The sequence below is a fragment of the Taudactylus pleione genome, unplaced genomic scaffold, assembly GCF_031769625.1.
Source record: "Taudactylus pleione unplaced genomic scaffold, aTauple2 ptg000221l, whole genome shotgun sequence".
Taxonomy (NCBI): domain Eukaryota; kingdom Metazoa; phylum Chordata; class Amphibia; order Anura; family Myobatrachidae; genus Taudactylus; species Taudactylus pleione.
The window spans coordinates 227,229-252,780 of record NW_028284623.1 but is presented as its reverse complement, the minus strand read 5'-3'; the positions used below and the strand labels follow the sequence as shown (position 1 = coordinate 252,780).

Genomic DNA, 25,552 nt, shown 5'->3' with positions numbered 1-25,552 from the left:
CTCTTACCCGATGCCTTCAGTGTCCCCGGTATAACTCTTACCCGATGCCTTCAGTGTTCCCTGTATAACTCTTACCCGATGCTGTCAGTGACCCCGGTATAACTCTTACCCGATGCCTTCAGTGTCCTCGGTATAACTCTTACTCGATGCCTTCAGTGTCCCCGGTATAACTCTTACCCGATGCCTTCAGTGTCCCCTGTATAACTCTTACCCGATGCTGTCAGTGACCCCGGTATAACTCTTACCCGATGCCTTCAGTGTCCTCGGTATAACTCTTACTCGATGCCTTCAGTGTCCCCGGTATAACTCTTACCCGATGCCTTCAGTGTCCCCTGTATAACTCTTACCCGATGCCTTCAGTGTCCCCTGTATAACTCTTACCCGATGCTGTCAGTGACCCCGGTATAACTCTTACTCGATGCCTTCAGTGTCCCCGGTATAACTCTTACCCAATGCCTTCAGTGTCCCCTGTATAACTCTTACCCGATGCCTTCAGTGTCCCCTGTATAACTCTTACCCGATGCAGTCAGTGTCCCCGGTATAACTCTTACCCGATGCCTTCAGTGTCCCCTGTATAACTCTTACCCGATGCCTTCAGTGTCCCCTGTATAACTCTTAACCGATGCTGTCAGTGACCCCGGTATAACTCTTACTCGATGCCTTCAGTGTCCCCGGTATAACTCTTACCCGATGCCGTCAGTGACCCCGGTATAACTCTTACCCGATGCCGTCAGTGACCCCGGTATAACTCTTACCCGATGCCGTCAGTGACCCCGGTATAACTCTTACCCGATGCCGTCAGTGACCCCGGTATAACTCTTACCCGATGCCGTCAGTGACCCCGGTATAACTCTTACCCGATGCCGTCAGTGACCCCGGTATAACTCTTACCCGATGCCGTCAGTGACCCCGGTATAACTCTTACCCGATGCCGTCAGTGACCCCGGTATAACTCTTACCCGATGCCGTCAGTGACCCCGGTATAACTCTTACCCGATGCCGTCAGTGACCCCGGTATAACTCTTACCCGATGCCGTCAGTGACCCCGGTATAACTCTTTCCCGATGCCGTCAGTGTCCCCGGTATAACTCTTACCCGATGCCTTCAGTGTCCCCGGTATAACTCTTACTCGATGCCTTCAGTGTCCCCGGTATAACTCTTACTCGATGCCTTCAGTGTCCCCGGTATAACTCTTACTAGATGCCTTCAGTGTCCCCGGTATAACTCTTCCCGATGTCTTCAGTGTCCCCGGTATAACTCTTACCCGATGCCTTCAGTGTCCCCGGTATAACTCTTACCCGATGCCTTCAGTGTCCCCTGTATAACTCTTACCCGATGCTGTCAGTGACCCCGGTATAACTCTTACCCAATGCCTTCAGTGTCCCCTGTATAACTCTTACCCGATGCCTTCAGTGTCCCCTGTATAACTCTTACCCGATGCCTTCAGTGTCCCCGGTATAACTCTTACCCGATGCAGTCAGTGTCCCCGGTATAACTCTTACCCGATGCCTTCAGTGTCCCCTGTATAACTCTTTCCCGATGCCTTCAGTGCCCCCTGTATAACTCTTACCCGATGCCGTCAGTGACCCCGGTATAACTCTTACCCGATGCCGTCAGTGACCCCGGTATAACTCTTACCCGATGCCGTCAGTGACCCCGGTATAACTCTTACCCGATGCCGTCAGTGACCCCGGTATAACTCTTACCCGATGCCGTCAGTGACCCCGGTATAACTCTTACCCGATGCCGTCAGTGACCCCGGTATAACTCTTACCCGATGCCGTCAGTTAGGCTCTTTGGGATAAACACAGTTAATAATAAATATATGCGTGTAAACTGGAGCCTCTCATGAATAGTAGTCTGGTCTCTAGCACAACAATGGCAGCACAATGGCTGAGCCTCCTCTGTGTGCTGGCTCACATGTCACAGTGTACTATACCATCCATGCTGTACAAGTATTAACCATTATTAATGCTTCTGTTTTGTAGTGTCAGATCTCCAAGAGGAAGGAATCAATGCGATCAATCTACCACTTAATCCGATTCCTTTTGAATTGGACCCAGAGGACACCATGCTCGGTAAGCTATAGTCCCATCAGCGCATTGCGTACCCAGAGGACACCACGCTCGGTAAGCTATAGTCCCATCAGCACATTGCGTACCCAGAGGACACCACGCTCGGTAAGCTATAGTCCCATCAGCGCATTGCGTACCCAGAGGACACCACGCTCGGTAAGCTATAGTCCCGTCAGCGCAGTGTGTACCCAGAGGACACCACTCTCGGTAAGCTATAGTCCCGTCAGCGCATTGCGTACCCAGAGGACACCACGCTCGGTAAGCTATAGTCCCGTCAGCGCAGTGCGTACCCAGAGGACACCACGCTCGGTAAGCTATAGTCCCATCAGCGCATTGCGTACCCAGAGGACACCATGCTCGGTAAGCTATAGTCCCGTCAGCGCAGTGTGTACTCAGAGGACACCACGCTCGGTAAGCTATAGTCCTGTCAGCGCAGTGCGTACCCAGAGGACACCACGCTCGGTAAGCTATAGTCCCGTCAGCGCAGTGCGTACCCAGAGGACACCGTGCTCGGTAAGCTATAGTCCCGTCAGCGCAGTGCGTACCCAGAGGACACCGTGCTCGGTAAGCTATAGTCCCGTCAGCGCAGTGTGTACCCAGAGGACACCGTGCTCGGTAAGCTATAGTCCCGTCAGCGCAGTGCGTACCCAGAGGACACCGTGCTCGGTAAGCTATAGTCCCGTCAGCGCAGTGCGTACCCAGAGGACACCGTGCTCGGTAAGCTATAGTCCCGTCAGCGCAGTGTGTACCCAGAGGACACCGTGCTCGGTAAGCTATAGTCCCGTCAGCGCAGTGCGTACCCAGAGGACACCGTGCTCGGTAAGCTATAGTCCCGTCAGCGCAGTGCGTACCCAGAGGACACCGTGCTCGGTAAGCTATAGTCCCGTCAGCGCAGTGCGTACCCAGAGGACACCACGCTCGGTAAGCTATAGTCCCGTCAGCGCAGTGCGTACCCAGAGGACACCACGCTCGGTAAGCTATAGTCCCGTCAGCGCAGTGCGTACCCAGAGGACACCACGCTCGGTAAGCTATAGTCCCGTCAGCGCAGTGCGTACCCAGAGGACACCACGCTCGGTAAGCTATAGTCCCGTCAGCGCAGTGCGTACCCAGAGGACACCACGCTCGGTAAGCTATAGTCCCGTCAGCGCATTGCGTACCCAGACGACACCACGCTCGGTAAGCTATAGTCCCGTCAGCGCATTGTGTACCCAGAGGACACCACGCTCGGTAAGCTATAGTCCCGTCAGCGCAGTGCGTACCCAGAGGACACCACGCTCGGTAAGCTATAGTCCCGTCAGCGCAGTGCGTACCCGGAGGACACCGTGCTCGGTAAGCTATAGTCCCGTAAGCGCATTGCGTACCCAGAGGACACCGTGCTCGGTAAGCTATAGTCCCGTCAGCGCAGTGCGTACCCAGAGGACACCGTGCTCGGTAAGCTATAGTCCCGTCAGCGCAGTGCGTACCCGGAGGACACCGTGCTCGGTAAGCTATAGTCCCGTCAGCGCAGTGCGTACCCGGAGGACACCGTGCTCGGTAAGCTATTGTCCCATCAGCGCAGTGTGTACCCAGTGGACACCACGCTCGGTAAGCTATAGTCCCGTCAGCGCAGTGCGTACCCGGAGGACACCATGCTCGGTAAGCTATAGTCCCGTCAACGCAGTGCGTACCCAGAGGACACCGTGCTCGGTAAGCTATAGTCCCGTCAGCGCAGTGCGTACCCAGAGGACACCGTGCTCGGTAAGCTATAGTCCCGTCAGCGCAGTGCGTACCCGGAGGACACCGTGCTCGGTAAGCTATAGTCCCGTCAGCGCAGTGCGTACCCAGAGGACACCGTGCTCGGTAAGCTATAGTCCCGTCAGCGCAGTGCGTACCCAGAGAACACCGTGCTCGGTAAGCTATAGTCCCGTCAGCGCATTGCGTACCCAGACGACACCACGCTCGGTAAGCTATAGTCCCGTCAGCGCATTGCGTACCCAGAGGACACCACGCTCAGTAAGCTATAGTCCCGTCAGCGCAGTGCGTACCCGGAGGACACCGTGCTCGGTAAGCTATAGTCCCGTCAGCGCATTGCGTACCCGGAGGACACCGTGCTCGGTAAGCTATAGTCCCGTCAGCGCAGTGCGTACCCAGAGGACACCGTGCTCGGTAAGCTATAGTCCCGTCAGCGCAGTGCGTACCCGGAGGACACCATGCTCGGTAAGCTATAGTCCCGTCAGCGCAGTGCGTACCCAGAGGACACCGTGCTCGGTAAGCTATTGTCCCATCAGCGCAGTGTGTACCCAGAGGACACCATGCTCGGTAAGCTATAGTCCCGTCAGCGCAGTGCGTACCCAGAGGACACCGTGCTCGGTAAGCTATAGTCCCGTCAGCGCAGTGCTATTCAGAGTCTTTTAAAAAATATTTTTTTTTTGTTTTCAAGAGGAGAATGAAGTGAGGACCATGATTGACCCCTTTTCCAGGAGTGACCCCAGATTACAGGAGCTCATGAAGGTAATTCATCCGATGTTACTTATTCTGTATTATACTAATAGAATATAACCGGGGCCTCCTGACAATGTCATAAATGTATTGTGAGCTCCTCCCCCTGCGCCACCAGTCACAGCGGCTCTCTATGAGATGGCGGCTGACCCTAGGATTCCGCTGACCACCTTCACCACTGGGCTTATCCTGGTCTGTAGTTTTCTTACCCAAGTCCAATGAGAGACATTTATTTCCTGCACAATGAATAGGCCATGTTTGGGCGCCTGTGGGGGGAAATATAATCGCCTGAGAGACGCAGCCGTCAGCGAGATTCTGGGTCTGCCTGATGTTTTTTAAATTATTTTTTCTTGAAGCGCCAATCATTTTACAGCTAAACCAACAAAGAATCGCCGAGTTCTCACCGACGCCTGCGTCTCACAGCTATTACATTCTCTCCTAAGTGTGGTATCACCTACGGGCTGCAATTTCCGCCATTCTAACATGAATAGATGGACTCGCTGTACCCCTGCCTATAGGCACAGCTATTACTGGGGGGGGAGGTAGTCAGCTAAATAGCGGCTCCAGGAGGTATCTGGTGTTAGGGGAGGGTTAGGCACTAAGGTGGGAGGTTTAGGGTGTGGGGAGGGGGAGGTTAGGTTTAGTCACTGGGGGGAGGGGTAAGGCTTAGCGTTAGGGCATTTACCTGTTAGTGTCGGGATTGTGACTGTCCGGATGCCGCTGTTGGTACAGTATTGTGACAGACAGCATCCCTACAGCCGGGATCTCATAGCCAGCCCTAATGGGGCACGGCTCAGCTGTACCGTAGTGTAACACAACCCACTATATACGTCCTGCAATGGGGACATGTCTGCTATATACAGTACTACTTAGTAATAAGACTCCTACATGTCAGCGTAGTACAGATGCAGGACACAGTACAGGGAATTGTACAGATCATACAGTGATATACTGTAGCTTTGTTAATGGCTCAGTACTATGCAGCACATGTAACAATTCCTGTACAATACAGGGGAATTATTACAGAGCAGATATGAATCTCTCTTCCCATATACACAGGATAACAGATCTATAACCTAAACACAGAAAAAGAGAGATTTGCCCCCCAGCACACTGCAGCAAAAACAATACTTAAATCCTACATGATAATAGAGATTTAGAGGTATTAGTTACACACATTTGCAAATATATGAATAAGCGCCAGGCCAATCGTCAAGGCTCCTCTATACTGGCGTCCCTAACATTAAGGGGCTCACGTCCGAGAAGCAAAGTACCCCCAAAAAAATTCCAGCCAAGGGCATCACACGAAAAGGGAAAAAGGTGATAGTGAAGTATGTAGAAAAGATATGTAAGGATAAATCAATAAGTGTTAATGAAATGATAAAGAATTAAAATGACACAAATAATATACAAACAAATAGAGAAGTGATAAAGGTATTCTATGTGAATTAAGTGGTGATGCCATGAGAAAGGCCCAGTCAGAACCCCCCCCGGGGGCCCCACTCCCAAACGCTCACCCCAAAATAATTATTGCTACATAATGGTAGCACCCACTCTGGGTCATATAATTACAATTGATGTACTGCATGATAACAGTACATATGTAAGCTGAGAGCTAACTTACCTTGGAGGTACCCCAAAAACCTCCACATGGCACTACAAGGACCAGCACCTCCTCCTAATGCTGACTGCCTTCATGCCTCCAAACTTGCCAACAAAATGGTAGTTGCTCAGATCAGCTTAATGAGATAACACAGGCGCTTGTAAAGGGCGAGATTTACTCTGAACACAGAAAAAAGCGCCTGTGTTACGCCATTAAGCTGATCTGACCAACTACCATATTTTTTTATTTTTTTTTGCAGATCTATAACCTGTACAGGAGATAGTTATTGCACACGCTATTCACATATCTGCGAATAATACAATTTATTTGCCATCTATACAAACTGAGAGCTGTATACAAATGACAATTGCTGCATTATGTTGTGAAGTGTTTATTTGCTTTGTAGATGAAATGTGTCCTTTATATGGTGCCGCTAATGCGTATAGCTTTGTGTCTCTGCCCAGGTCCTGATTGACTGGATTAATGACGTCTTAGTGGGAGAGAGGATTATAGTGAAGGACCTTGCGGAGGATCTGTACGACGGGCAGGTTCTGCAGAAACTTTTTGGTAAGACGCACATCAGTACAGGCACATTATACACTGTGTGTCAGTACAGGCACATTATACACTGTGTGTCAGTACAGGTACATTATACACTGTGTGTCAGGGTCAGTACAGGCACATTATACACTGTGTATCAGTACAGGCACATTATACACTGTGTGTCAGGGTCAGTACAGGCACATTATACACTGTGTATCAGTACAGGCACATTATACACTGTGTATCAGTACAGGCACATTATACACTGTGTGTCAGGGTCAGTACAGGCACATTATACACTGTGTGTCAGTACAGGCACATTATACACTGTGTGTCAGGGTCAGTACAGGCACATTATACGCTGTGTGTCAGGGTCAGTACAGGCACATTATACACTGTGTGTCAGGGTCAGTACAGGCACATTATACACTGTGTGTCAGTACAGGCACATTATACACTGTGTGTCAGGGTCAGTACAGGCACATTATACACTGTGTATCAGTACAGGCACATTATACACTGTGTGTCAGGGTCAGTACAGGCACATTATACACTGTGTGTCAGGGTCAGTACAGGCACATTATACACTGTGTGTCAGGGTCAGTACAGGCACATTATACACTGTGTGTCAGGGTCAGTACAGGCACATTATACACTGTGTGTCAGTACAGGCACATTATACACTGTGTATCAGTACAGGCACATTATACACTGTGTGTCAGGGTCAGTACAGGCACATTATACACTGTGTGTCAGTACAGGCACATTATACACTGTGTGTCAGGGTCAGTACAGGCACATTATACACTGTGTATCAGTACAGGCACATTATACACTGTGTGTCAGGGTCAGTACAGGCACATTATACACTGTGTGTCAGGGTCAGTACAGGCACATTATACACTGTGTGTCAGGGTCAGTACAGGCACATTATACACTGTGTGTCAGGGTCAGTACAGGCACATTATACACTGTGTGTCAGGGTCAGTACAGGCACATTATACACTGTGTGTCAGGGTCAGTACAGGCACATTATACACTGTGTGTCAGGGTCAGTACAGGCACATTATACACTGTGTGTCAGGGTCAGTACAGGCACATTATACACTGTGTGTCAGTACAGGCACATTATACACTGTGTATCAGTACAGGCACATTATACACTGTGTGTCAGGGTCAGTACAGGCACATTATACACTGTGTGTCAGTACAGGCACATTATACACTGTGTGTCAGGGTCAGTACAGGCACATTATACACTGTGTATCAGTACAGGCACATTATACACTGTGTGTCAGGGTCAGTACAGGCACATTATACACTGTGTGTCAGGGTCAGTACAGGCACATTATACACTGTGTGTCAGGGTCAGTACAGGCACATTATACACTGTGTGTCAGTACAGGCACATTATACAGTGTGTGTCAGGGTCAGTACAGGCACATTATACACTGTGTGTCAGGGTCAGTACAGGCACATTATACACTGTGTGTCAGGGTCAGTACAGGCACATTATACACTGTGTGTCAGCGTCAGTACAGGCACATTATACACTGTGTGTCAGTACAGGCACATTATACACTGTGTGTCAGGGTCAGTACAGGCACATTATACACTGTGTATCAGGGTCAGTACAGGCACATTATACACTGTGTGTCAGGGTCAGTACAGGCACATTATACACTGTGTGTCAGGGTCAGTACAGGCACATTATACACTGTGTGTCAGGGTCAGTACAGGCACATTATACACTGTGTGTCAGTACAGGCGCATTATACACTGTGTGTCAGGGTCAGTACAGGCACATTATACGCTGTGTGTCAGGGTCAGTACAGGCACATTATACACTGTGTGTCAGTACAGGCACATTATACACTGTGTGTCAGTACAGGCACATTATACACTGTGTGTCAGTACAGGCACATTATACACTGTGTGTCAGTACAGGCACATTATACACTGTGTGTCAGTACAGGCACATTATACACTGTGTGTCAGTACAGGCACATTATACACTGTGTGTCAGTACAGGCACATTATACACTGTGTGTCAGTACAGGCACATTATACACTGTGTGTCAGTACAGGCACATTATACACTGTGTGTCAGGGTCAGTACAGGCGCATTATACACTGTGTGTCAGGGTCAGTACAGGCGCATTATACACTGTGTGTCAGGGTCAGTACAGGCGCATAATACACTGTGTCAGGGTCAGTACAGGCGCATTATACACTGTGTGTCAGGGTCAGTACAGGCGCATTATACACTGTGTGTCAGGGTCAGTACAGGCGCATTATACACTGTGTGTCAGGGTCAGTACAGGCGCATTATACACTGTGTGTCAGGGACAGTACAGGCGCATTATACACTGTGTGTCAGGGTCAGTACAGGCACATTATACACTGTGTGTCAGGGTCAGTACAGGCGCATTATACACTGTGTGTCAGGGTCAGTACAGGCGCATTATACACTGTGTGTCAGGGTCAGTACAGGCGCATTATACACTGTGTGTCAGTACAGGCACATTATACACTGTGTGTCAGGGTCAGTACAGGCACATTATACACTGTGTGTCAGGGACAGTACAGGCACATTATACACTCTGTGTCAGGGTCAGTACAGGCGCATTATACACTGTGTGTCAGGGTCAGTACAGGCGCATTATACACTGTGTGTCAGGGTCAGTACAGGCGCATTATACACTGTGTGTCAGTACAGGCGCATTATACACTGTGTGTCAGGGTCAGTACAGGCACATTATACGCTGTGTGTCAGGGTCAGTACAGGCACATTATACACTGTGTGTCAGTACAGGCACATTATACACTGTGTGTCAGTACAGGCACATTATACACTGTGTTTCAGGGTCAGTACAGGCACATTATACACTGTGTGTCAGTACAGGCACATTATACACTGTGTGTCAGGGTCAGTACAGGCACATTATACACTGTGTGTCAGTACAGGCACATTATACACTGTGTGTCAGTACAGGCACATTATACACTGTGTGTCAGGGTCAGTACAGGCACATTATACACTGTGTGTCAGTACAGGCACATTATACACTGTGTGTCAGGGTCAGTACAGGCACATTATACGCTGTGTGTCAGGGTCAGTACAGGCACATTATACACTGTGTGTCAGGGTCAGTACAGGCACATTATACACTGTGTGTCAGTACAGGCACATTATACACTGTGTGTCAGGGTCAGTACAGGCACATTATACACTGTGTATCAGTACAGGCACATTATACACTGTGTGTCAGGGTCAGTACAGGCACATTATACACTGTGTGTCAGGGTCAGTACAGGCACATTATACACTGTGTGTCAGGGTCAGTACAGGCACATTATACACTGTGTGTCAGGGTCAGTACAGGCACATTATACACTGTGTGTCAGTACAGGCACATTATACACTGTGTGTCAGGGTCAGTACAGGCACATTATACACTGTGTGTCAGTACAGGCACATTATACACTGTGTGTCAGGGTCAGTACAGGCACATTATACACTGTGTATCAGTACAGGCACATTATACACTGTGTGTCAGGGTCAGTACAGGCACATTATACACTGTGTGTCAGGGTCAGTACAGGCACATTATACACTGTGTGTCAGGGTCAGTACAGGCACATTATACACTGTGTGTCAGTACAGGCACATTATACAGTGTGTGTCAGGGTCAGTACAGGCACATTATACACTGTGTGTCAGGGTCAGTACAGGCACATTATACACTGTGTGTCAGGGTCAGTACAGGCACATTATACACTGTGTGTCAGCGTCAGTACAGGCACATTATACACTGTGTGTCAGTACAGGCACATTATACACTGTGTGTCAGGGTCAGTACAGGCACATTATACACTGTGTATCAGGGTCAGTACAGGCACATTATACACTGTGTGTCAGGGTCAGTACAGGCACATTATACACTGTGTGTCAGGGTCAGTACAGGCACATTATACACTGTGTGTCAGGGTCAGTACAGGCACATTATACACTGTGTGTCAGTACAGGCGCATTATACACTGTGTGTCAGGGTCAGTACAGGCACATTATACGCTGTGTGTCAGGGTCAGTACAGGCACATTATACACTGTGTGTCAGTACAGGCACATTATACACTGTGTGTCAGTACAGGCACATTATACACTGTGTGTCAGTACAGGCACATTATACACTGTGTGTCAGTACAGGCACATTATACACTGTGTGTCAGTACAGGCACATTATACACTGTGTGTCAGTACAGGCACATTATACACTGTGTGTCAGTACAGGCACATTATACACTGTGTGTCAGTACAGGCACATTATACACTGTGTGTCAGTACAGGCACATTATACACTGTGTGTCAGGGTCAGTACAGGCGCATTATACACTGTGTGTCAGGGTCAGTACAGGCGCATTATACACTGTGTGTCAGGGTCAGTACAGGCGCATAATACACTGTGTGTCAGGGTCAGTACAGGCGCATTATACACTGTGTGTCAGGGTCAGTACAGGCGCATTATACACTGTGTGTCAGGGTCAGTACAGGAGCATTATACACTGTGTGTCAGGGTCAGTACAGGCGCATTATACACTGTGTGTCAGGGACAGTACAGGCGCATTATACACTGTGTGTCAGGGTCAGTACAGGCGCATTATACACTGTGTGTCAGGGTCAGTACAGGCGCATTATACACTGTGTGTCAGGGTCAGTACAGGCGCATTATACACTGTGTGTCAGGGTCAGTACAGGCGCATTATACACTGTGTGTCAGTACAGGCACATTATACACTGTGTGTCAGGGTCAGTACAGGCACATTATACACTGTGTGTCAGGGACAGTACAGGCACATTATACAGTGTGTGTCAGGGTCAGTACAGGCGCATTATACACTGTGTGTCAGTACAGGCACATTATACACTGTGTGTCAGTACAGGCACATTATACACTGTGTTTCAGGGTCAGTACAGGCACATTATACACTGTGTGTCAGTACAGGCACATTATACACTGTGTGTCAGGGTCAGTACAGGCACATTATACACTGTGTGTCAGTACAGGCACATTATACACTGTGTGTCAGGGTCAGTACAGGCACATTATACGCTGTGTGTCAGGGTCAGTACAGGCACATTATACGCTGTGTGTCAGGGTCAGTACAGGCACATTATACGCTGTGTGTCAGGGTCAGTACAGGCACATTATACGCTGTGTGTCAGGGTCAGTACAGGCACATTATACGCTGTGTGTCAGGGTCAGTACAGGCGCATTATACGCTGTGTGTCAGGGTCAGTACAGGCGCATTATACGCTGTGTGTCAGGGTCAGTACAGGCGCATTATACACTGTGTGTCAGTACAGGTACATTATACACTGTGTCAGGGTCAGTACAGGCACATTATACACTGTGTCAGGGTCAGTACAGGCACATTATACACTGTGTGTCAGGGTCAGTACAGGCACATTATACACTGTGTGTCGGTCAGTACAGGCACATTATACACTGTGTGTCAGTACAGGCACATTATACACTGTGTGTCAGTACAGGCACATTATACACTGTGTCAGGGTCAGTACAGGCACATTATACACTGTGTGTCAGTACAGGCACATTATACACTGTGTCAGGGTCAGAACAGGCACATTATACACTGTGTCAGGGTCAGTACAGGCACATTATACACTGTGTGTCAGGGTCAGTACAGGCACATTATACACTGTGTGTCAGGGTCAGTACAGGCACATTATACACTGTGTGTCAGGGTCAGTACAGGCACATTATACACTGTGTGTCAGGGTCAGTACAGGCACATTATACACTGTGTGTCAGTACAGGCACATTATACACTGTGTCTCAGGGTCAGTACAGGCACATTATACACTGTGTGTCAGGGTCAGTACAGGCACATTATACACTGTGTGTCAGTACAGGCACATTATACACTGTGTGTCAGTACAGGCACATTATACACTGTGTGTCAGAGTCAGTACAGGCACATTATACACTGTGTGTCAGGGTCAATACAGGCACATTATACACTGTGTGTCAGTGTCAGTACAGGCACATTATACACTGTGTGTCAGGGTCAGTACAGGCACATTATACACTGTGTGTCGGTCAGTACAGGCACATTATACACTGTGTGTCAGTACAGGCACATTATACACTGTGTGTCAGTACAGGCACATTATACACTGTGTCAGGGTCAGTACAGGCACATTATACACTGTGTGTCAGGGTCAGTACAGGCACATTATACACTGTGTGTCAGGGTCAGTACAGGCACATTATACACTGTGTGTCAGTACAGGCACATTATACACTGTGTGTCAGGGTCAGTACAGGCACATTATACACTGTGTGTCAGTACAGGCACATTATACACTGTGTGTCAGTACAGGCACATTATACACTGTGTGTCAGGGTCAGTACAGGCACATTATACACTGTGTGTCAGTACAGGCACATTATACACTGTGTGTCAGGGTCAGTACAGGCACATTATACACTGTGTGTCAGGGTCAGTACAGGCACATTATACACTGTGTGTCAGGGTCAGTACAGGCACATTATACACTGTGTGTCAGGGTCAGTACAGGCACATTATACACTGTGTGTCAGGGTCAGTACAGGCACATTATACACTGTGTGTCAGGGTCAGTACAGGCACATTATACACTGTGTGTCAGGGTCAGTACAGGCACATTATACGCTGTGTGTCAGGGTCAGTACAGGCACATTAAACACTGTGTGTCAGGGTCAGTACAGGCGCATTATACGCTGTGTGTCAGGGTCAGTACAGGCACATTATAAGCTGTGTGTCAGGGTCAGTACAGGCACATTATACACTGTGTGTCAGTACAGGCACATTATACACTGTGTGTCAGGGTCAGTACAGGCACATTATACACTGTGTGTCGGTCAGTACAGGCACATTATACACTGTGTGTCAGTACAGGCACATTATACACTGTGTCAGGGTCAGTACAGGCACATTATACACTGTGTGTCAGGGTCAGTACAGGCACATTATACACTGTGTGTCAGGGTCAGTACAGGCACATTATACACTGTGTGTCAGTACAGGCACATTATACACTGTGTGTCAGGGTCAGTACAGGCACATTATACACTGTGTGTCAGTACAGGCACATTATACACTGTGTGTCAGGGTCAGTACAGGCACATTATACACTGTGTGTCAGTACAGGCACATTATACACTGTGTGTCAGTACAGGCACATTATACACTGTGTGTCAGTACAGGCACATTATACACTGTGTGTCAGGGTCAGTACAGGCACATTATACACTGTGTGTCAGTGTCAGTACAGGCACATTATACACTGTGTGTCAGGGTCAGTACAGGCACATTATACACTGTGTGTCAGTACAGGCACATTATACACTGTGTGTCAGGGTCAGTACAGGCACATTATACACTGTGTGTCAGGGTCAGTACAGGCACATTATACACTGTGTGTCAGGGTCAGTACAGGCACATTATACACTGTGTGTCAGGGTCAGTACAGGCACATTATACACTGTGTGTCAGGGTCAGTACAGGCACATTATACACTGTGTGTCAGTACAGTGTATAATGTACTGTGTCAGGGTCAGTACAGGCACATTATACACTGTGTGTCAGTACAGGCACATTATACACTGTGTCAGGGTCAGAACAGGCACATTATACACTGTGTCAGGGTCAGTACAGGCACATTATACACTGTGTGTCAGGGTCAGTACAGGCACATTATACACTGTGTGTCGGTCAGTACAGGCACATTATACACTGTGTGTCGGTCAGTACAGGCACATTATACACTGTGTGTCAGTACAGGCACATTATACACTGTGTGTCAGTACTGGCACATTATACACTGTGTCATGGTCAGTACAGGCACATTATACACTGTGTGTCAGGGTCAGTACAGGCACATTATACACTGTGTGTCAGGGTCAGTACAGGCACATTATACACTGTGTGTCAGTACAGGCACATTATACACTGTGTGTCAGGGTCAGTACAGGCACATTATACACTGTGTGTCAGTACAGGCACATTATACACTGTGTGTCAGTACAGGCACATTATACACTGTGTGTCAGGGTCAGTACAGGCACATTATACACTGTGTGTCAGTACAGGCACATTATACACTGTGTGTCAGTACAGGCACATTATACACTGTGTGTCAGGGTCAGTACAGGCACATTATACACTGTGTGTCAGTACAGGCACATTATACACTGTGTGTCAGGGTCAGTACAGGCACATTATACACTGTGTGTCAGGGTCAGTACAGGCACATTATACACTGTGTGTCAGGGTCAGTACAGGCACATTATACACTGTGTGTCAGGGTCAGTACAGGCACATTATACACTGTGTATCAGGGTCAGTACAGGCACATTATACACTGTGTGTCAGGGTCAGTACAGGCACATTATACACTGTGTGTCAGGGTCAGTACAGGCACATTATACACTGTGTGTCAGGGTCAGTACAGGCACATTATACACTGTGTGTCAGTATAGGCGCATTATACACTGTGTGTCAGGGTCAGTACAGGCACATTATACGCTGTGTGTCAGGGTCAGTACAGGCACATTAAACACTGTGTGTCAGGGTCAGTACAGGCGCATTATACGCTGTGTGTCAGGGTCAGTACAGGCACATTATAAGCTGTGTGTCAGGGTCAGTACAGGCACATTATACACTGTGTGTCAGTACAGGCACATTATACACTGTGTGTCAGGGTCAGTACAGGCACATTATACACTGTGTGTCGGTCAGTACAGGCACATTATACACTGTGTGTCAGTACAGGCACATTATACACTGTGTCAGGGTCAGTACAGGCACATTATACACTGTGTGTCAGGGTCAGTACAGGCACATTATACACTGTGTGTCAGGGTCAGTACAGGCACATTATACACTGTGTGTCAGTACAGGCACATTATACACTGTGTGTCAGGGTCAGTACAGGCACATTATACACTGTGTGTCAGTACAGGCACATTATACACTGTGTGTCAGGGTCAGTACAGGCACATTATACACTGTGTGTCAGTACAGGCACATTATACACTGTGTGTCAGTACAGGCACATTATACACTGTGTGTCAGGGTCAGTACAGGCACATTATACACTGTGTGTCAGTGTCAGTACAGGCACATTATACACTGTGTGTCAGGGTCAGTACAGGCACATTATACACTGTGTGTCAGTACAGGCACATTATACACTGTGTGTCAGGGTCAGTACAGGCACATTATACACTGTGTGTCAGGGTCAGTACAGGCACATTATACACTGTGTGTCAGGGTCAGTACAGGCACATTATACACTGTGTGTCAGGGTCAGTACAGGCACATTATACACTGTGTGTCAGGGTCAGTACAGGCACATTATACACTGTGTGTCAGTACAGGCACATTATACACTGTGTGTCAGTACAGGCACATTATACACTGTGTCAGGGTCAGTACAGGCACATTATACACTGTGTGTCAGGGTCAATACAGGCACATTATACACTGTGTGTCAGGGTCAGTACAGGCACATTATACACTGTGTGTCAGTACAGGCACATTATACACTGTGTGTCAGGGTCAGTACAGGCACATTATACACTGTGTGTCAGGGTCAGTACAGGCACATTATACACTGTGTGTCAGTACAGGCACATTATACACTGTGTCTCAGGGTCAGTACAGGCACATTATACACTGTGTGTCAGGGTCAGTACAGGCACATTATACACTGTGTGTCAGTACAGGCACATTATACACTGTGTGTCAGGGTCAGTACAGGCACATTATACGCTGTGTGTCAGGGTCAGTACAGGCACATTAAACACTGTGTGTCAGGGTCAGTACAGGCGCATTATACGCTGTGTGTCAGGGTCAGTACAGGCACATTATACACTGTGTCAGGGTCAGTACAGGCACATTATACACTGTGTGTCAGGGTCAGTACAGGCACATTATACACTGTGTGTCGGTCAGTACAGGCACATTATACACTGTGTGTCAGTACAGGCACATTATACACTGTGTGTCAGTACAGGCACATTATACACTGTGTCAGGGTCAGTACAGGCACATTATACACTGTGTGTCAGGGTCAGTACAGGCACATTATACATTGTGTGTCAGTACAGGCACATTATACACTGTGTGTCAGTACAGGCACATTATACACTGTGTGTCAGGGTCAGTACAGGCACATTATACACTGTGTGTCAATGTCAGTACAGGCACATTATACACTGTGTGTCAGGGTCAGTACAGGCACATTATACACTGTGTGTCAGGGTCAGTACAGGCACATTATACACTGTGTGTCAGGGTCAGTACAGGCACATTATACACTGTGTGTCAGGGTCAGTACAGGCACATTATACACTGTGTATCAGGGTCAGTACAGGCACATTATACACTGTGTGTCAGGGTCAGTACAGGCACATTATACACTGTGTGTCAGGGTCAGTACAGGCACATTATACACTGTGTGTCAGGGTCTGTACAGGCACATTATACACTGTGTGTCAGTACAGGCGCATTATACACTGTGTGTCAGGGTCAGTACAGGCACATTATACACTGTGTGTCAGGGTCAGTACAGGCACATTATACACTGTGTGTCAGTACAGGCGCATTATACACTGTGTGTCAGGGTCAGTACAGGCACATTATACACTGTGTGTCAGGGTCAGTACAGGCACATTATACACTGTGTGTCAGGGTCAGTACAGGCACATTATACACTGTGTGTCAGGGTCAGTACAGGCACATTATACACTGTGTGTCAGGGTCTGTACAGGCACATTATACACTGTGTGTCAGGGTCAGTACAGTCACATTATACACTGTGTGTCAGTACAGGCGCATTATACACTGTGTGTCAGGGTCAGTACAGGCACATTATACACTGTGTGTCAGTACAGGCACATTATACACTGTGTCAGGGTCAGTACAGGCACATTATACACTGTGTGTCAGGGTCAGTACAGGCACATTATACACTGTGTGTCAGGGTCAGTACAGGCACATTATACACTGTGTGTCAGTACAGGCACATTATACACTGTGTGTCAGGGTCAGTACAGGCACATTATACACTGTGTGTCAGGGTCAGTACAGGCACATTATACACTGTGTGTCAGTACAGGCACATTATACACTGTGTGTCAGGGTCAGTACAGGCACATTATACACTGTGTGTCAGGGTCAGTACAGGCACATTATACACTGTGTGTCAGGGTCAGTACAGGCACATTATACACTGTGTGTCAGGGTCAGTACAGGCACATTATACACTGTGTGTCAGTACAGGCACATTATACACTGTGTGTCAGTACAGGCACATTATACACTGTGTCAGGGTCAGTACAGGCACATTATACACTGTGTGTCAGGGTCAATACAGGCACATTATACACTGTGTGTCAGGGTCAGTACAGGCACATTATACACTGTGTGTCAGTACAGGCACATTATACACTGTGTGTCAGGGTCAGTACAGGCACATTATACACTGTGTGTCAGGGTCAGTACAGGCACATTATACACTGTGTGTCAGTACAGGCACATTATACACTGTGTCTCAGGGTCAGTACAGGCACATTATACACTGTGTGTCAGGGTCAGTACAGGCACATTATACACTGTGTGTCAGTACAGGCACATTATACACTGTGTGTCAGGGTCAGTACAGGCACATTATACGCTGTGTGTCAGGGTCAGTACAGGCACATTAAACACTGTGTGTCAGGGTCAGTACAGGCGCATTATACGCTGTGTGTCAGGGTCAGTACAGGCACATTATACACTGTGTCAGGGTCAGTACAGGCACATTATACACTGTGTGTCAGGGTCAGTACAGGCACATTATACACTGTGTGTCGGTCAGTACAGGCACATTATACACTGTGTGTCAGTACAGGCACATTATACACTGTGTGTCAGTACAGGCACATTATACACTGTGTCAGGGTCAGTACAGGCACATTATACACTGTGTGTCAGGGTCAGTACAGGCACATTATACATTGTGTGTCAGTACAGGCACATTATACACTGTGTGTCAGTACAGGCACATTATACACTGTGTGTCAGGGTCAGTACAGGCACATTATACACTGTGTGTCAGTGTCAGTACAGGCACATTATACACTGTGTGTCAGGGTCAGTACAGGCACATTATACACTGTGTGTCAGGGTCAGTACAGGCACATTATACACTGTGTGTCAGGGTCAGTACAGGCACATTATACACTGTGTGTCAGGGTCAGTACAGGCACATTATACACTGTGTATCAGGGTCAGTACAGGCACATTATACACTGTGTGTCAGGGTCAGTACAGGCACATTATACACTGTGTGTCAGGGTCAGTACAGGCACATTATACACTGTGTGTCAGGGTCTGTACAGGCACATTATACACTGTGTGTCAGTACAGGCGCATTATACACTGTGTGTCAGGGTCAGTACAGGCACATTATACACTGTGTGTCAGGGTCAGTACAGGCACATTATACACTGTGTGTCAGTACAGGCGCATTATACACTGTGTGTCAGGGTCAGTACAGGCACATTATACACTGTGTGTCAGGGTCAGTACAGGCACATTATACACTGTGTGTCAGGGTCAGTACAGGCACATTATACACTGTGTGTCAGGGTCAGTACAGGCACATTATACACTGTGTGTCAGGGTCTGTACAGGCACATTATACACTGTGTGTCAGGGTCAGTACAGTCACATTATACACTGTGTGTCAGTACAGGCGCATTATACACTGTGTGTCAGGGTCAGTACAGGCGCATTATACACTGTGTGTCAGTACAGGCACATTATACACTGTGTCAGGGTCAGTACAGGCACATTATACACTGTGTGTCAGGGTCAGTACAGGCACATTATACACTGTGTGTCAGGGTCAGTACAGGCACATTATACACTGTGTGTCAGTACAGGCACATTATACACTGTGTGTCAGGGTCAGTACAGGCACATTATACACTGTGTGTCAGGGTCAGTACAGGCACATTATACACTGTGTGTCAGTACAGGCACATTATACACTGTGTGTCAGGGTCAGTACAGGCACATTATACACTGTGTGTCAGTACAGGCACATTATACACTGTGTGTCAGTACAGGCACATTATACACTGTGTGTCAGGGTCAGTACAGGCACATTATACACTGTGTGTCAGTGTCAGTACAGGCACATTATACACTGTGTGTCAGGGTCAGTACAGGCACATTATACACTGTGTGTCAGTACAGGCACATTATACACTGTGTGTCAGTACAGGCACATTATACACTGTGTGTCATTGTCAGTACAGGCACATTATACAGTGTGTGTCAGGGTCAGTACAGGCACATTATACACTGTGTGTCAGGGTCAGTACAGGCACATTATACACTGTGTGTCAGGGTCAGTACAGGCACATTATACACTGTGTGTCAGGGTCAGTACAGGCACATTATACACTGTGTGTCAGGGTCAGTACAGGCACATTATACACTGTGTCAGGGTCAGTACAGGCACATTATACACTGTGTGTCAGTACAGGCACATTATACACTGTGTCAGGGTCAGAACAGGCACATTATACACTGTGTCAGGGTCAGTACAGGCACATTATACACTGTGTGTCAGGGTCAGTACAGGCACATTATACACTGTGTGTCGGTCAGTACAGGCACATTATACACTGTGTGTCGGTCAGTACAGGCACATTATACACTGTGTGTCAGTACAGGCACATTATACACTGTGTGTCAGTACAGGCACATTATACACTGTGTCAGGGTCAGTACAGGCACATTATACACTGTGTGTCAGGGTCAGTACAGGCACATTATACACTGTGTGTCAGGGTCAGTACAGGCACATTATACACTGTGTGTCAGTACAGGCACATTATACACTGTGTGTCAGGGTCAGTACAGGCACATTATACACTGTGTGTCAGTACAGGCACATTATACACTGTGTGTCAGGGTCAGTACAGGCACATTATACACTGTGTGTCAGTACAGGCACATTATACACTGTGTGTCAGTACAGGCACATTATACACTGTGTGTCAGGGTCAGTACAGGCACATTATACACTGTGTGTCAGTACAGGCACATTATACACTGTGTGTCAGGGTCAGTACAGGCACATTATACACTGTGTGTCAGGGTCAGTACAGGCACATTATACACTGTGTGTCAGGGTCAGTACAGGCACATTATACACTGTGTGTCAGGGTCAGTACAGGCACATTATACACTGTGTATCAGGGTCAGTACAGGCACATTATACACTGTGTGTCAGGGTCAGTACAGGCACATTATACACTGTGTGTCAGGGTCAGTACAGGCACATTATACACTGTGTGTCAGGGTCAGTACAGGCACATTATACACTGTGTGTCAGTACAGGCGCATTATACACTGTGTGTCAGGGTCAGTACAGGCACATTATACGCTGTGTGTCAGGGTCAGTACAGGCACATTAAACACTGTGTGTCAGGGTCAGTACAGGCGCATTATACGCTGTGTGTCAGGGTCAGTACAGGCACATTATAAGCTGTGTGTCAGGGTCAGTACAGGCACATTATACACTGTGTGTCAGTACAGGCACATTATACACTGTGTGTCAGTACAGGCACATTATACACTGTGTGTCAGGGTCAGTACAGGCACATTATACACTGTGTGTCGGTCAGTACAGGCACATTATACACTGTGTGTCAGTACAGGCACATTATACACTGTGTCAGGGTCAGTACAGGCACATTATACACTGTGTGTCAGGGTCAGTACAGGCACATTATACACTGTGTGTCAGGGTCAGTACAGGCACATTATACACTGTGTGTCAGTACAGGCACATTATACACTGTGTGTCAGGGTCAGTACAGGCACATTATACACTGTGTGTCAGGGTCAGTACAGGCACATTATACACTGTGTGTCAGTACAGGCACATTATACACTGTGTGTCAGGGTCAGTACAGGCACATTATACACTGTGTGTCAGTACAGGCACATTATACACTGTGTGTCAGGGTCAGTACAGGCACATTATACACTGTGTGTCAGTACAGGCACATTATACACTGTGTGTCAGTACAGGCACATTATACACTGTGTGTCAGGGTCAGTACAGGCACATTATACACTGTGTGTCAGTGTCAGTACAGGCACATTATACACTGTGTGTCAGGGTCAGTACAGGCACATTATACACTGTGTGTCAGTACAGGCACATTATACACTGTGTGTCAGGGTCAGTACAGGCACATTATACACTGTGTGTCAGGGTCAGTACAGGCACATTATACACTGTGTGTCAGGGTCAGTACAGGCACATTATACACTGTGTGTCAGGGTCAGTACAGGCACATTATACACTGTGTGTCAGGGTCAGTACAGGCACATTATACACTGTGTGTCAGTACAGGCACATTATACACTGTGTGTCAGTACAGGCACATTATACACTGTGTCAGGGTCAGTACAGGCACATTATACACTGTGTGTCAGGGTCAGTACAGGCACATTATACACTGTGTGTCAGGGTCAGTACAGGCACATTATACACTGTGTGTCAGTACAGGCACATTATACACTGTGTGTCAGGGTCAGTACAGGCACATTATACACTGTGTGTCAGGGTCAGTACAGGCACATTATAAACTGTGTGTCAGTACAGGCACATTATACACTGTGTCTCAGGGTCAGTACAGGCACATTATACACTGTGTGTCAGGGTCAGTACAGGCACATTATACACTGTGTGTCAGTACAGGCACATTATACACTGTGTGTCAGGGTCAGTACAGGCACATTATACGCTGTGTGTCAGGGTCAGTACAGGCACATTAAACACTGTGTGTCAGGGTCAGTACAGGCGCATTATACGCTGTGTGTCAGGGTCAGTACAGGCACATTATACACTGTGTCAGGGTCAGTACAGGCACATTATACACTGTGTGTCAGGGTCAGTACAGGCACATTATACACTGTGTGTCGGTCAGTACAGGCACATTATACACTGTGTGTCAGTACAGGCACATTATACACTGTGTGTCAGTACAGGCACATTATACACTGTGTCAGGGTCAGTACAGGCACATTATACACTGTGTGTCAGGGTCAGTACAGGCACATTATACATTGTGTGTCAGTACAGGCACATTATACACTGTGTGTCAGTACAGGCACATTATACACTGTGTGTCAGGGTCAGTACAGGCACATTATACACTGTGTGTCAGTACAGGCACATTATACACTGTGTGTCAGGGTCAGTACAGGCACATTATACACTGTGTGTCAGTACAGACGCATTATACACTGTGTCAGGGTCAGTACAGGCACATTATACACTGTGTGTCAGTGTCAGTACAGGCACATTATACACTGTGTGTCAGGGTCAGTACAGGCACATTATACACTGTGTGTCAGGGTCAGTACAGGCACATTATACACTGTGTGTCAGGGTCAGTACAGGCACATTATACACTGTGTGTCAGGGTCAGTACAGGCACATTATACACTGTGTATCAGGGTCAGTACAGGCACATTATACACTGTGTGTCAGGGTCAGTACAGGCACATTATACACTGTGTGTCAGGGTCAGTACAGGCACATTATACACTGTGTGTCAGGGTCTGTACAGGCACATTATACACTGTGTGTCAGTACAGGCGCATTATACACTGTGTGTCAGGGTCAGTACAGGCACATTATACACTGTGTGTCAGGGTCAGTACAGGCACATTATACACTGTGTGTCAGTACAGGCGCATTATACACTGTGTGTCAGGGTCAGTACAGGCACATTATACACTGTGTGTCAGGGTCAGTACAGGCACATTATACACTGTGTGTCAGGGTCAGTACAGGCACATTATACACTGTGTGTCAGGGTCAGTACAGGCACATTATACACTGTGTGTCAGGGTCTGTACAGGCACATTATACACTGTGTGTCAGGGTCAGTACAGTCACATTATACACTGTGTGTCAGTACAGGCGCATTATACACTGTGTGTCAGGGTCAGTACAGGCACATTATACACTGTGTGTCAGTACAGGCACATTATACACTGTGTGTCAGGGTCAGTACAGGCACATTATACACTGTGTGTCAGGGTCAGTACAGGCACATTATACACTGTGTGTCAGGGTCAGTACAGGCACATTATACACTGTGTGTCAGGGTCAGTACAGGCACATTATACACTGTGTGTCAGTACAGGCACATTATACACTGTGTGTCAGGGTCAGTACAGGCACATTATACACTGTGTGTCAGCGTCAGTACAGGCACATTATACACTGTGTGTCAGGGTCAGTACAGGCACATTATACACTGTGTGTCAGGGTCAGTACAGGCACATTATACACTGTGTGTCAGGGTCAGTACAGGCACATTATACACTGTGTGTCAGGGTCAGTACAGGCACATTATACACTGTGTGTCAGGGTCAGTACAGGCACATTATACACTGTGTGTCAGTACAGGCGCATTATACACTGTGTGTCAGGGTCAGTAGAGGCACATTATACGCTGTGTGTCAGGGTCAGTACAGGCACATTAAACACTGTGTGTCTGGGTCAGTACAGGCACATTATACACTGTGTGTCAGGGTCAGTACAGGCACATTATACACTGTGTGTCAGGGTCAGTACAGGCACATTATACACTGTGTGTCAGGGTCAGTACAGGCGCATTATACACTGTGTGTCAGTACAGGCGCATTATACACTGTGTGTCAGGGTCAGTACAGGCACATTATACACTGTGTGTCAGGGTCAGTACAGGCACATTATACACTGTGTGTCAGGGTCAGTACAGGCACATTATACACTGTGTGTCAGGGTCAGTACAGGCACATTATACACTGTGTGTCAGGGTCAGTACAGGCACATTATACACTGTGTGTCAGGGTCAGTACAGGCACATTATACACTGTGTGTCAGGGTCAGTACAGGCACATTATACACTGTGTGTCAGGGTCAGTACAGGCACATTATACACTGTGTGTCAGGGTCAGTACAGGCACATTATACACTGTGTGTCAGGGTCAGTACAGGCACATTATACACTGTGGGTCAGTACAGGCGCATTATACACTGTGTGTCAGTACAGGCGCATTATACACTGTGTGTCAGTACAGGCGCATTATACACTGTGTGTCAGGGTCAGTACAGGCACATTATACACTGTGTGTCAGGGTCAGTACAGGCACATTATACACTGTGTGTCAGGGTCAGTACAGGCACATTATACACTGTGTGTCAGGGTCAGTACAGGCACATTATACACTGTGTGTCAGGGTCAGTACAGGCACATTATACACTGTGTGTCAGGGTCAGTACAGGCACATTATACACTGTGTGTCAGTACAGGCACATTATACACTGTGTATCAGGGTTAGTACAGGCACATTATACACTGTGTCAGGGTCAGTACAGGCACATTATACACTGTGTGTCAGGGTCAGTACAGGCACATTATACACTGTGTGTCAGTACAGGCACATTATACACTGTGTGTCAGGGTCAGTACAGGTACATTATACACTGTGTGTCAGGGTCAGTACAGGCACATTATACACTGTGTGTCAGTACAGGCACATTATACACTGTGTGTCAGTACAGGCGCATTATAAACTGTGTGTCAGTACAGGCGCATTATACACTGTGTGTCAGGGTCAGTACAGGCACATTATACACTGTGTGTCAGGGTCAGTACAGGCACATTATACACTGTGTGTCAGGGTCAGTACAGGCACATTATACATTGTGTGTC

At 47.6% G+C, this 25,552-nt stretch overlaps 1 protein-coding gene across 2 annotated transcripts in view; it reads left to right on the top strand.

Moving 5' to 3' along the window:
• The window catches only part of PARVA (parvin alpha), a 139,868-nt gene that overhangs the window by 76,198 nt on the left and 38,118 nt on the right, over positions 1–25,552 (top strand). The window contains exons 2-4 of one of the 2 annotated variants that reach the window (XM_088478835.1): positions 1,989–2,078; positions 4,495–4,565; positions 6,621–6,723. In XM_088478835.1, the coding sequence (XP_088334961.1) occupies positions 1,989–2,078; positions 4,495–4,565; positions 6,621–6,723 (264 nt within the window). Of the gene's footprint in view, positions 1–1,988; positions 2,079–4,359; positions 4,374–4,494; positions 4,566–6,620; positions 6,724–25,552 lie in introns of those variants that run through there. The other variant, XM_088478836.1, reaches the window with a different exon arrangement.